Source organism: Peromyscus maniculatus, chromosome 17, assembly GCF_049852395.1.
Source record: "Peromyscus maniculatus bairdii isolate BWxNUB_F1_BW_parent chromosome 17, HU_Pman_BW_mat_3.1, whole genome shotgun sequence".
In the NCBI taxonomy this organism is placed as follows: domain Eukaryota; kingdom Metazoa; phylum Chordata; class Mammalia; order Rodentia; family Cricetidae; genus Peromyscus; species Peromyscus maniculatus.
This window is the reverse complement of record NC_134868.1, coordinates 36,456,195-36,470,854: the sequence shown is the minus strand read 5'-3', so window position 1 is coordinate 36,470,854 and position 14,660 is coordinate 36,456,195. Positions and strand designations below refer to the sequence as shown.

The 14,660-nt window shown below is 42.5% G+C and overlaps 1 protein-coding gene and 1 pseudogene across 3 annotated transcripts in view; one reads left to right on the top strand and one right to left on the bottom strand.

Moving 5' to 3' along the window:
• Trmt9b (tRNA methyltransferase 9B (putative)) overlaps nucleotides 1-14,660 on the top strand; it is a 60,862-nt gene that overhangs the window by 35,847 nt on the left and 10,355 nt on the right. For 2 of the 3 annotated variants that reach the window (XM_042262581.2, XM_076553516.1), the window contains 2 exons: nucleotides 4,527-4,681; nucleotides 14,186-14,359. In XM_042262581.2, coding sequence (XP_042118515.2) covers nucleotides 4,528-4,681; nucleotides 14,186-14,359 — 328 coding nt within the window. In that variant the 5' untranslated portion in view covers nucleotide 4,527. Of the gene's footprint in view, nucleotides 1-4,526; nucleotides 4,682-14,185; nucleotides 14,360-14,660 lie in introns of those variants that run through there. The other variant, XM_015992816.3, reaches the window with a different exon arrangement.
• On the bottom strand, nucleotides 7,202-8,073 carry LOC102908001 (high mobility group protein B1 pseudogene; annotated as a pseudogene).

Sequence of the window (14,660 nt, the reverse complement as noted above, 5' to 3'; positions counted from 1 at the left end):
GGACAGGAAGTTTGGCTAAGCACAATTCCATGTCCTGTGCTTCCCCTAGAATTCACTGATGATTTGCCTCTCTAGCCCTATTAGTTAATCAACTACCAAACCCAGGAGGAACTTGCTTATTCGGCGTACATAAAATTCTGATAGAAATTAATACAGGAAACTCAAACCCACAGAATTTCAAAAGTGTCACATTCACAATCAATAATTGACTCTACAGCATTTAAACCCTGCGTGTGATACGATAAAAAAAAAATGGATTCACCCTGCTCACTCATCTAAAGACAGCAGTCTCCAAGGTTACTTGTTTTCGGTAGAAGCCAGGCATTTTGGGAGAGAGCTCAGAGAAAGGTCTCCAAGGGGTGCTATTTGGAACTAGACAATCTGCACTGAAATTGGAACCCTTTTTTTTAAAACTTTGGTATTTCATCTTTCACCATTTAAAAAAAATTCTTCTCTCATACATTACATCCTGACCACAGTTTCCCTCCCTCCACTCCTCCTCCATTTCCCTGTTTAAAAAAAAAAAAAAAGGTCTCCCAGGGATAGCAATCAAACATGGCATAACAAGTTACAATAAGACTAGGCACAACCCTCATATCCAGGCTGGACAAGGCAACCCACTAGGAGGAAAGGGGTCCCAAGTTCCCAAGTGCAGGCAAAAGAGTCAAAAATGGCCCCTACTCCCACAAGAACACCAACCTAATAGCCATAATGTATATGTTGGGGACCCATACATAGGCCAGACCCAACCAGGGTCCCTGATTGTCAGTTCATTCTCTGAGCCCTGCTTAGTTGATTCTGTGGGCTATGTTCTTGTGGTAGAATTGAAGCCAATATTAAAAATGCACATTGGAAGAAATCCAGTCTGTGTCATCGGCCACTTCAACTGCTTTATTGTACTTGTTAGTGTCATTTGTCCTAAGGTTCTCCAACATAGATGGCCCGGTTGATTCCCTAAAAGGGGTATGCCATTCAAACAGACCAGTTGCAGCGATGGAGATTTTGACTTAAAAAACAAGTAAGCGGAAGCTGGGGAGAGGGCTCGGTGGGTAAAGTCCATGCTGCACAGACAAGCAGAAGAATAGTTCAGGCCCTCGGCACCCATGTAAATGCTAGTGTGTGTGTGAGTGGGTATGCCTATAAGCCAGCTTGAGATGAGGGATCTGTAGAGCAAGCTGGCTAGCCAGACTAGCCAGGTCAGCAAGCTCTGGGTTTAGTGAGAGATCCTGCCTCAAAATATAAGATGGGGAGTTATCAAACAAGACACCCAGAGTCAACCTCTGGCTTCTACACCTGCTCACACACACAAACATGCATATATACAAGCACGCATACCACACATAATACACATGCACAGGTAAACAAAGAAATGAATGAACAGAAGAAAACGATCAAATACTTTGAGGTTCCTCCTGTGTGGAGAGCTGAGTCCTTGTATAGCGACAGAGATGGACCTGAGTTGGGTAGAAAGGGAATGACAAAATGTGGACGGACACACAGACAGAAATAGCTGGGGTCAGGTGGCCCTGGGCTCTTGGATGGAGAAAGCACGGCATCCTGGAAGCTCAGTGTGTTTGCTATATGGGGTTGAACACGGAGGCAGGGTTATTGCCTACAGGTTAACGAGTGTTTGTGGAGGAGGCAGGTTTCGCTGACCTCTGTAGAAGTCCTTGTAGAGAAGCAGTGTTCAGGCTGTAAATACCCATGAGGAGGACACTATGGTGGACGTTTTCTGCACACACTGTCAACATCCACACATGGACTCAAGGAAGGCTCTGCCACTTCCCTCTGAGCCTCATCCAGGCTTGGGGGAGGCTTTGCCGTTTTCTTCGGGGTCTTAAGTCCTTGACATGGACCTGCCCGTGTCAAATTATACACATTCACTAAGAACTCTACTCATTCAAGGCTTCCTACAATGGAAGGGTAAAGCCATTGTAAATATTTTGTCAACCCCAATTGACTGTGATATAGAAGCTGGATCATCTTGGGGACGTTTCATTAGATTTAACCTGTGGCAAGAGTTTGCTTGAATCTTCCTAAGGACTCTGTGCAAATCTCCAGAGGCTAAGGCTGCCTCATAACTGCAGAAGGATAAGGTCTTCATTTGGTGATGATTAGGGGGATCATTGTTTCAAGGAAGAAGCCGTAGTGCATACGGAAACTGGTGGGTGAGCATATGAGAAGCAGAATACTCACATAATTCAAAATTCTCTCCAGAGAGAGCTGTATACGCGTGCATGGATGGATGTGAGAGTGCAGACTCACAAGGGCCACAGCACACATGTGGCCAGCGGAAGGTAGCCTGGGTATCAGTCCTTGCCTTTTACCTTGTTTGTTTTGATGCTGTAGCTCAGGCTAGTTGGTCAGCCCATGAACGCCCAGGGATTCCCCGCATCTCGCCATATGAGCCCCAGGTAACAGACATGTGCTACTATGATAGCTTCACATGGTTACTTGGGATTCAAACACAGGTCCTCAAACTTGCTCAGTAAGTGATTGACCCACTGAGATATCTCCCTAACCCTACAGGGTACTTCGAATTTATGTATTATATATGTATTATGTATTTGTTTGGTTCGTGAGTTTGTATTTGGTCTGCATGTATGTCTGTGCACAGCATGTGAGCCTGCAGAGGCCAGAAGAGGACATTCTGTCTCCTGGCACTGGAGTCACAGGCAGTTGTGAGCTGCCCTATGGGTGCTGGGAATTGAACCTGGGTCCTCTGGAAGAGCAGCCAGTGCTCTTAACCACTGAGCCATCTCTCCAGCCCACAAGGTACTTTTAAAATACAAAAGTGGCATTACTTTCTACAAAGAAGTAACATGGCAGATACCCAAGTACTTCTTATTTCCCAATCTAGAGGTGGCAGTGGGCCCAGGCTCTATATACCCAGGGGTGATATGTTCTCTAGTCACACTGCTATGTGCATGACTACAGATATTGGGTCCCCTCACTCCCCGCATTCCCCAGGGCAACAATTCCTCCCCCACCAAAGCCAGAGCTGCTTTTATGGGCTTTTCTCAGTTGTGAGGGCCTTCTGTGTCCCCAGTGCTGAGGATTCCGCATGAAGCGAGACAAACCTCTGCTCTCCAGGTAGTGAGGGAGGCCTGTCCAAACAACCATTACAGACCTGTGTGGAGCACACAATAGACACAAGAAATCTAAGAGGCACCCACAGGGCCAAATGGTCTTCTAAGTATTGGAAATATTTTCATATTGATTGATAAAAGCCACTCTCTGAACCCCTACCCATTTCTCTTAGATATTCCTCAATTTCATACCGCAGTAGAATTAAAAGAGCAGGTGCCCAGTAGCAAGGACCTGGCTGCTGCTGTTGTATTTTTCTCATCCTTTCCGCTGGTCCTTATCCTTCTTGGAGGAGGGGATGCCTGTGCTAGGAGAGGTTCAGGATCTGCTCTGCTCTGGTTTGACCTGGAATGTGTGACATCTGGGAGGCTTTGAGCTGTTGGTTATTACAGGTTCAGAGAGAGAGAAATTAACCTTAAGAGAGGAGTTGAAGCCAGATCAGGGATGGCACTTGCAAGGTCTCCTGAGCCAGATGAGCTTAAATGGGCCACTATAAAGACCTTTGAAGGTGCCCAAGCTGGGAAGCAAACAAATAAATAAATTGAAGTGCCAGATAATCTGTTTGCAGGCTGTTGAAACAGCTCAGGTCAAGAGCTATTTACTCAAAAAGAAGAATCAAAGAACCTAGAGAAATTATTGGAATCTAAGGACATTAAAGGTAGAATTCAGCCGGTCGTGGTGGCGCACGCCTTTAATCCCAGCACTTGGGAGGCAGAGGCAGGCGGATCTCTGTGAGTTCGAGGCCAGCCTGGGCTACCAAGTGAGCTCCAGGGAAGGCGCAAAGCTACACAGAGAAACTCTGTCTCGAAAAAACCAAAAAAAAAAAAAAAAAGGGTAGAATTCATGAAGTGTCCCCACCGTGTGTGTGTGTGTGTGTGTGTGTGTGTGTGTGTGTGTGTGTGTGTGTGTGTGTGTTTCTAGACCAGAGGTCATCCTCAGGTGCTGTCCTTGCCAATCAAGCCAGGCTGCTGGGCTAAAGAGCCCCAAGGGTCCAACCATCTCCATCTAAGTACTTTACCAAGTAAGTCATCTCCCCAACCTCACATGGCTTCTTGTTTGGAGTGATAACTTCCTGTTATAAAATTTAAAAATCTACCTAGCATTAGATAGAATTTCGTTGAAATGAAACCATTTGGTACTAATGTGGGCCATGCTTCCAAAATGGAGAGTTGATCCTGTGCAGAAACTTACTATGATTAACCTATCCCCAAACCATTGGTTCCTGAAAGTGGGTAGATGAACACTATGCACTTATTAACGTGATGGTGATGATATTGAGGCTCTGGTGAAGGTTTCATGGCAGCTATAAGAAAGTACAAAGACCAGCATAACTTTTTCAGTTGTAGTTTCCCATACCAGGAAGTCTATGCACCCCCTCCTTTATCTCTGTCTGGTTCATTCTCTTACCTGCCTGCCTTGTGTTGGCCTGCTTTCCCTAGGATGGATCCTGAAGCTGCCCAGCTGGAGAAGCAGCATGTGCATGATGTGTATGAAAGCACAGCCCCCTACTTCAGTGACCTGCAGAACAAAGCTTGGCCACGAGTCCGCCAGTTCCTGCAGGACCAGAAGCCAGGCAGCCTCATTGCTGACATTGGTAACGCAGGCTTTTGTTTTCCCATGTGTAGTCTGATGCATACCCAGTTGTACCTATCCTTTTCATTCATATCTCAGTTTCATTCTAACAAGAAATGCAACGTTATGTTAGCAGCATGCTAGTCTCTAGAATATTCACTTTATAGCAAAAGTTCTTATCATCAAAGTCATCAAGCAGGACACATCTCCCAACCTATATTCAGAGAAAGCAGTGATCCACTCTAGCTTTTATGCACATCCTCCATCAAAATCAACCATCACGGATGGAATAAATAAGGATGGAAATGATGTGACATTAGTGGTTTCCAATGTAGAGACTTTCACATTTGTAAGATGTGTTTTGTATACTTGGCTCATCTTGAGACATTCCATCTGCCTCTAAGAAAGAGTCAAACTCATAAGATCATGAATGAAGTCTTGTACCCTTTCTTTATTCTGATGGGCCCCTCCCCTTATTTTGTAGGCATTGAATTGTTAGAGCATATCTTTAATTGGGTAGCACTTCCATAAACACTGATGTATCTGGGGGGCTTCAGCACAGCACCTTTCTGAATTGAGAAGTGGTAAACCACAATTTAAAGACTAAGATCGAAGGTGTGGTTGGATCTCTACTTCCCACTAACTCTCCTCTCCAGGAATCACAAGTTTGCTGTGTCCAGAAGAATCATAAGTCTCTAGTTACTCATTCTTAGCCTATGTTGACATCTCCCTTAATATTGATGGGAGAAACTGCTGTGTGTGCAGTTTGACAGAGAATAAGCAGTTTAGAGTCTGGGAAGAGGTTTGTACCATGCTGAAATCAGGAGTCTGAGAAAAAAAAAAGATCTCTAGCCTGTCAGTTTTTAAAAATAAATATGATGTCTTGGGCTTGGGGATGTGGTTGAGGGGTAGCACGCATGGTCTCCATATTTAGAACCCTGGGTTCAAATCCCAGTACCACAAAAAGGGGAAGGGTATCTGGTTTCAGAGGATGAAGTGAGTTCAGGGCTCCTAATGTCCACTGCCCATGCAAAGTGTAAGACTTTGATACGGGTCGGGAGGAAAGGGGTAATTCACTCAGGAGGCTTGAGATAACTGTATAATGAGATGGTGCTGTTATTACATCTTACCCAAAAATTAGTTCAAAAATGAAGCAAAGGTTTAAGTGTAAGAAAATGAAATTATTGAAGGAGAATGAAATTGTTTTTAAAGTAGTGCTAAGACAAAAGGTTTCTCTACGTCTTCAGACTTCTTTCATCCATGCTTTAAAAGAAAAAAGTTATAAAAGAAACAAATTGATTGTCATTATTTGTAGTGTGTTCTAAGTGTATGGTAAACACTGGATTGGTGAACACCAACTCACTGTCCTGAGAAAACATCTTAAAGGTTCAGATACATACTGAGCACATATTTTTGTCACTTTACTGTCTTTCTTTGTATTTCTGTTTAAGGATGTCTTGTTCACTGTATATTTCTGGTTTGGTAGCATCAAATTCTCAGTCAATACATTATACTCATGCTTGAACAATGCATTGTCTCATGTATTCTGCCCACAGACACTGTATCTATCTGTGAACTCTCAGTGAACACAGAATGCTTCAGGGAGCAGGGGTGCATTTTAAAAAAAAAAAAAGCCAAAACACACACAGAGTGCAAATGCTTAGGTATGAACTAAACTGTGAGAAAGTCACATAGAAACTGGGTAGTCAAGAGCAAAGAAGAATTTATTTATTTGGGCTTTATTAGGATAGCAAGGTGGGAGACACCAAATTGTGGTAGCTGTGAGGGTGTGCTCTTAGGTCTTACAAAAGTATCATTGGTGTAACTAAAACTGTGAGGAGGCTGCCAATTATACCTCTGTTGGCCAGGACTTGCGGCTGATGCAGTAAGAGTTTACAAGAAAGGAATTAGCCACAGTCTGTCTCTGGGCAGTTTAGTGAGAGAGAGGAAGGTGTGGTTTCACAAACATTTAGAAAGCTGGCAGGATTCCTCCCAGAAAATTGTACTTGGCACCAGATCATGAGGTCCACATGAACCTGGGTGGGTACCAGAGAGTTCGGTTCAAAAGTTCGCCTGTCATAAGCCTGATATATGGTTGGCTCAGCAGGGCCTGGCAACTCATTTTTTTTTTAAATAAAAAAAAATTATATTTACTTAGAAGCATTCAGAATGTCAACAAAACAGCTGCAATTTTTTTTTTTTTTTTTTGCAATTACAGAGTGGTATTCAGTTAACAGAACAACAATTATCTTCGTAATAAGCTGCATCAGAGACAACTGAAGATGAAAAAAAAAAACAAAAACAAAAACTAAAAACAAACAAACAAAAACCTACCATCCCCATATATAACTAATCTGTGCTGTGCACCAACAAGAACCTGCTTTAAATTTCCATGCCAATTTACAACCCCCAGACTGGACCAGGCAAGGTTAGTGGCTATTGAGAATACCACCAGGATGGGGCTATCTAAACACACATTTGGTAGTGTGTTAACTATACAAAAAAAGACACTGTACAGTTTAAAAACAAATCTTACACAGCCTTACATTTCAATTTTTTTCTTTAAAAGGAGTGAGTTGTGTACAGGGGGGTTAAATGCTTTATAGACAAGAAAAAAAACTGCGCTAGAACCAACTTATTCATCATCATCATCTTCTTCATCTTCGTCTTCCTCTTCTTCCTCCTCTTCCTCATCCCCTTCATCCTCCTCCTCATCTTCTTCTTCCTTCTTTTTCTTGCTCTTTTCAGCCTTAACGACCCCCTTCTTCACCGCATCAGGTTTTCCTTTAGCTCTGTAGGCAGCAATGTCCTTCTCGTACTTCTCCTTCAGCTCGGCAGCCTTCTTCTCGTAGGGCCGTTTGTCGTCCACAGCGGTGTTGTTCCACATCTCCCCCAGCTTCTTCGCCACGTCCCCGGTGGACAAGCCGGGGTGCTCTCCTTTGATTTTGGGGCGATACTCAGAACAGAACAAGAAGGCCGAAGGAGACCTCTTGGGTACATTGGGGTCCTTGAACTTCTTTTTGGTCTCCCCTTTGCGGGGTGGATGTAGGTTTTCATTTCTCTCTCATAACAAGCCTTGTCAGCCTTTGCCATGTCTTCAAATTTCCCCTTTTCTTTAGCAGACATGGTCTTCCACCTTTCTGAGTACTTCTTCGAGAACTCTGAGAAGTTGACAGAAGCATCGGGTGCTTCTTGTGTTCCTCCCGGCAAGTTTGCACAAAGAATACATAGGAGGACATTTTGCCTCTCGCTTCTTAGGATCTCCTTTGCACATGTTTAGTTGATTTTCCTCCGTGAGGCACAGAGTCGCCCAGTGCCCCGTCCGGCTCGCACTGGCCCCGGCGCTGTCTCTATGGAGCTCAATGTACTGCAATGGCTGTGAGAGCGGGAGCCAGCCTGGCAACTCATTTTAAGTGTCCAGAACCAATGACTCCACTTTGATTTTCTTCACTGACAACAATGTGAGAATGGCAACCCCTCAGACTCTTTTGTTGCCTGTAGATGTAACCAACCGTTTTATTAAATAAGAAACACAGAACCAATGCAAAGAAGAAAGCCAAAAGATCAGAGCTAAGAGCCTTCCCTGCCTGCTGCAGCTAGCCAAGAGACCTCTCCGAAAAAGGGGCCTATTTCCTGTGTGTTTGTCTTTATATAGTCTTTCTGTTCTGCCTTCTCATTGGTTGTAAACCCAAACACATGACTGCCTCGTCACTGCCTGTTTGTACAGCCCTCCAGGTCTTTTATGGTATTGAGATTAAAGGCGTGTGTCTCCAATGCTGGCTGTATCCTTGACCACATAGAGATCTACCTAGCTCTGCCTACCAAATTCTGGGATTAAAGGCGTGTGCCACGAACTCCCAGCTCTGTTATGGCTTGCTATTAGCTCTGACCCCCAAGCAACTTTATTTATTTATTTATTTATTTATTTATTCATTCATTCATTCATTCATTCATTCATTTATTTATGTTGTTTTTTGTTTTTTCAAGACAGGGTTTCTTTGTGTAGCTTTGTGCCTTTCCTGGAACTCACTTGGTAGACCAGGCTGGCCTCGAACTCACAGAGATCTGCCTGCCTCTGCCTTCCGAGTGCTGGGATTAAAGGCGTGCGCCACCACCGCCCGGCCACAACTTTATTTGTTAACATACAATTAAAATCACATTGCAGTACAAATAAAATACCACCATAGTTGCCTGATAGTGTACATTCCTGGATGACCATGCAAATGGTGTATAGGCCAATTTTAGGGCTATGAATAAAGTTTAGCAGATAGATGATCAGCAAATATGGAATCGTCAGTAATGCACAAAGACTGTATTAATAACTTCAATCCCATAAAAATTAAAAAAGTTTTAAGATGAAAATCTAGGTGACTATATAAAGTTTAAAGATCAAAAAGCAAACTAACTAATATATCTGCAATACTTCTAATAGAAAACCACACGTGCCGGGCGGTGGTGGCGCACGCCTTTAATCCCAGCACTCGGGAGGCAGAGGCAGGCGGATCTCTGTGAGTTCGAGGCCAGCCTGGGCTACCAAGTGAGTTCCAGGAAAGGCGCAAAGCTACGCAGAGAAACCCTGTCTCGAAAAACCAAAAAAAAAAAAAGAAAACCACACGTACAGTGAATGTGTGCTAGTGGTAATTTAAGAACTAATTGTTGGGATGCTAAAAGAATATGCTAATGTGACTCTCATTGTGACCCTGTCCACAGCCAGAATATGGAAGAAAAAAAAAAGTCTTACTCTACAGAACATTTTTCAAACTTAGTATAAAAGCCTCAAATCCTATCATTTGCGACATCTGTGAACACAGAATGTGTTCTGCTGAATGAAGTAAGCCAGACCAAGAAAGGCAGAGGCTACATGATCTCAATTAGATGTGAGACCTAAAAAAACGTTGACTTCACAGAAACAGAGTGTGGAGAAGTGATTACCAGGGGTTGGAACAGGGAGAGGCTGGGAGGATGAAGCAAATGGTGAGATGTTGGTTAAAAGATGCCCAGGTTCAATTAGACAAGAAAAATAAACCCAAAAGATAAAAAAGAAAAAAAACTACCAACAGGCCCAAAGACAAATGGTGATAGGCTATGAACAAATGATTGCATGAAGTTGGAGAATTAAGGTGTGCTTTAAAAATACTCGGGAAGTAATCTACATACGTGGGTTCAGTTTCAAGAACACCCAGTGAAAGAAACTGTTCCAGCATATCCAGTGTCTGGGCACCAAGTCATCCACACTAGAGGCAACGCTTCCTGCCAGCTTACTCTGCAATCGTGAACTATTTTGTTTGACTATAAGAACCTTGTGCCTCTGGGTATGTGTATGGCTGGATTTCCCCTTCTTGATTCCACAGATGGTTGTAGCGTATACAATCATACATCAATCCTTTGTAACTTTCAATATACTACATATTCACCTATAGGAATATGTTGCCCAGAATTAAAACCTGCATAGTATCCAGGCTAACGGTACCACATTCACAGACAATCTTTTCCCTGTATTTTTGGTGTCATGAATTATAGGATGAATGGTAGTCTCTGAATCCCTCTGTACAAATCACTCACTACATCAATAGGAAAAAACGTGTTTGCCCATTTGGATTATTTGAATTGTATGTGATTTTTGTACTTAAACAGCAACGCTTTGATTAGAAAAGGAAGGGTGTATTTTAAAGTAAAACTGAATTAAAGAAGAAATGATGTGGTTCTGACTGGGAAAGTTCTATTTCACTGTGCTGGATTTAGCTGATAAGTGGGAAGGCTGGTCGGAGAGGGAAGAGCTGTTAGTAATAAGGCAGAAAATTGAAAGATGGGCACTTCCTCCAGAACCAGGCCTCGCAGCTAGGGGTTGTAGGCATGAGGCTTTTACAGGAACGCCAAAGAAGCCATATCACCAAGACAGGCAGTGAGACTGCTGTAATTTTCAGGTGGGCTGTTTTTGCTAATACATAGTCTGCTGTTTTCTGTAGATCATTGAGTGCACTGGGCTGGGCTCTGTAAATATAAATAGAAGTTTTTAATTAGAAAGCCATGACTCATCTTCTATTTCAGTTGTTTTTCCCTCCTGGGAATAGCTAATTCTGCAGCTAATTGTTAGGATAATATGGGCAAAGTGTATGGTATATCTGAATGATAACCATCACTTTGTATGATATATCCTAATAAAAATTAAAATCAAGTTGCTGGGATATAGAAAGCATGTCTCTCTCCCCCACTTTCCTTCTCCTCTCTCCCTTCTCTCTCTCTCTCTCTCTCTCTCTCTCTCTCTCTCTCTCTCTACACACACACACACACACACACACACACACACACACACACACACACCACAGGAAAAAAGAAAATGGTCACATTTGCCTCAGCATGGAAGAAGACAGAGAAAAACTGCCTTCACATCCCTTGTTTTATATGGTCCAGAGATATGATCTATAATAGCTGTACTCATGGCTTAAATGGATGAGCTTATTAAGTCTGGAGCAAGCAAAAGTGCAAGAACAAATAGCTAGACAGAAGAGGCAGGTAGATAGCAAAACATCGTTAAATCAGTTTAGGACACCCAGCAGAGACCATCATCAAATCGTGTTTATAACATCCAGCAGAGGGGTTGGGGTGGAAGAACAGCTCACTATATAGCCCAGATGGTCTGAAGCGGCCATCCTCCTGTCTCAGCTGAGATTACAGGTGTCTGCTCCCATACCAAGCAGGAAGCCTGAAGGACAGAGATTAAGGAAATACAGAGAACAGCATAAACGACCAGAGTTTCAATGGTTCAACAGCAGAAACACTGGGACGTATCCAGGAAGCATGGCAAGAGACCCATGTGGTCATGGCAGTTTACCCAGAATCGGCTGGTCCATTTTACGTCTATTGCATGCAGCATAGAGGGCAGTATATGGATTGAAGTCGTTACCCAGATCTGTTCATAAAGTAAGAGAAAGATCAGAGCTGGATTCTTTTTCAGCAAGATTCTGCTCATAAATAATTCCAGAAATACCTGCCCTAATAGCACTGAAAATGGTATTTTTGTGAACATAATAACACAAATAAATTCTTAAACAATTAAGACTCCTCCTGACTCTTGTCTGTCAGGGTTCCCAGTTTCGATGCTTGTCTTTCATTGGCATTAATTCTTTAATGGCCTTTCTTGCATTCGATTCAATAAAAGTTAAGAATACTATCCCCATATGGCTAGCACTATGCTTGGCCAATGACAGATCTCCTCAACCCTGGACCCAAGAAATGAATTTAAAATGTGCATACTATTTGTCTTTTTTAGAAGAAAAACATAGAAAAAGAACTCTTTTCAGTGAGATATTAACAAAGAACTAATTTTTAAAATGTAGTTGTTTCTGATCTGAGAATGTGGAGCCCTGAATTCAACTCCAAGTACAAAAAGTATGTCATTTTTTTCTACAAACTTTAGAAAAAAAATAATTTTTGTTGTTTTCAGAAAACATTCACCCATCTTGGCCTAAAAAATTTTGATGAATTGGAGCCTTGCTCTGTTATCTTCTGTAGACACTTTGTGGTACAGAGTACAAAAGTGAGAAGAATGTGAGCATACAGATACCCTCTGGTATCTCTCTTCAGTCCTGGGCACAGTTATCACTAAGGAGATTTTGCAAGGGAGCGTAATTGTTGCAGCCTGGAGTTTGCCATGCTATCATGAATGTTCAGCCTCCTTCTGAGAACCTGGGGAGACCTGGTTTGGTGATGGACTTGACTTCCTGGTTATGTGAACATTCTCCCCTTACCAGCATCTCAGGGGGTGTGCACTTAGAAATGAGCAGTTGCCTCATGTTGAGAGGTTCTGTTCAAAGTGAGGCTGTTGGAAATGAAGATGGGAAGAGTTGAGAGTGTCAGAGAAAAGACCTGAGCCTCTTCGTCACCAATGGTTTTCTGAATAGCCCCCACTATCCGACGTGATTTATGACAATAAATGTTCTTAACGGAATCTTTGAAGAGATTTACTCTTTCTTGCCTCTAAATGCATTTTGCAAGCCAATAAAGGGAGAAGTGAATTTTCAAGATATTTCTAAAAATGGGGCTGTCATCTTTGACACAGACAGGACTTCAACTTTGAAATGCAATGTGATTTCTATTTTCCCTGTGACTGTCCTCAATAGCGGCTACCTTTATTCCTAAGCGTTAGGAGCAGCGGCTGTGAGATCTAAAATGAGAATCTAATCGCAGCCATTTATACTGAAATAATAACACTGGAAAGCATTTTTTTTTATTCACTTCCCCTCCACTATCACAGCTGGCACCAGGGAACCTTTGCTTCATTTTTCTTGTCTCGTCATTTGGAAAACAATGTACTAAGGAAGAGTTATTAAAGACTGCCCCAGACTTAATATTCCGAAGCAGCAAAACTTTACATCTGAATGTTGATTGATATTTTTGTGCTGGAGAAAAATCGCTAAGTAAGAAATGTCAGTAGATACAAAATACAGCTCGCCTGATTTCTTCAAACACCTTTGGGACGGACCTGGATTACATATTTGAGACTGGAGATCATGCCAGGAACCAGGCGCAGTGGTGTGCGTCTAGCGGACCATCTTCTTGGAAGACTGAAATGAGAAAAACTCTTTGAACCCAGGAATTCGGTCTGGGCAATACAGTGAGACCCACTCTCAAAAAAGAACTTGGTAGCAGATGCTAGATAATAGAAAGTGGGTTTTTTTTCCCCAAGATAATCTGTCATTCATGATATTCTCTACCCTACTATAAGATTTGATTGACCTCAGTCTTTGGGCCTCTGCTGCTAGGAAAGGAATGTCCAAAATGGCCTGTTTTTTAAAACTCTTTGTGAGCACTATAGTCTGACCTAACAGAAATGCCCTGTGCCTAGCATTAACCTGAGAGCGCGTGAAAAGATGCTACTTTCTTTTCCAGTCATGTTCGTATGTTTAAAACCACATTTGCAATTTCTAGACATTGAAAAGTCATTAGCAGTAGTTTGTTTAACACGACCAGAAATTGGTAAAAGTCACTGGAGCGGACCTTTGACACAGCGAATGTGTACATCAACGTAAAGATACTGACTGCCCACTGCTGGCCTCAGTTTCTGGATGTTGGAGTGTCTGTTTCCCAGGGACAGGCCAGTTCACGTGATTAGGTTGTGCTGATGTGTTGTGCCCCATGGGCACTGCCTCAGTAAATATTCCAGCTGGGCGGTGTTGGCACACGCCTTTAATAGCAGCGCTCTGGAAGCAGAGGCTGTTGGATCTCTGTGAGTTCAAGACCAGCCTGGCCTACAGAACAAGTTCCAGGACAAGCTCCAAAGCTACACAGAGAAACCCTGTCTCGAAAAAAATCAAAGTAAATGAATAAATAAATGAATGTTCCATACATATTATTTCTTTTTTTCCATACTCTCACTCTCCTCTCTTCTGTATAAAATTATGTAAGTATTCCCTGAAGTATTGTGTCTTGGTCATTTAATATATAAAGTTTCTTTAGCTGTTATAGGACAAATGAACTTGCATTTTTCCAGCAAGGACAGCATGTAACACAGGTTTTTCTCTTACAGGTTGTGGAACTGGGAAGTATCTTAAAGTGAATAGCCAAGTACACACCCTGGGCTGTGACTACTGTGGGCCTCTGGTAGAGATTGCCCGGAATAGAGGGGGTGAAGTCATGGTATGTGACAACCTTAATCTCCCCTTTAGGGACCAGGGCTTCGATGCTATCATCTCCATAGGAGGTAAGGCAGCCAGGCCACAATCACACTTTGCCTTGAAATCCACTGTCAGGCCAATCATATCATGTGACTCAATGTCCATTCTTTGTAAAGGTCTAGGCAATGCATTTTACCTAATTTTAAAATATATATATATTCTAGTGCATGGCTTATTTGACTCTTGACTACATTTATGGCATATATGTTGTTTTAATTTTAAACCTTCAGGCTATTATTATATTGTTTTTGATGATTTACCCCCCCACCCTTTTTTTTTTTAACTATGTACATGAAGAATGTTAGGACTCTTACTCATTGAAAATAT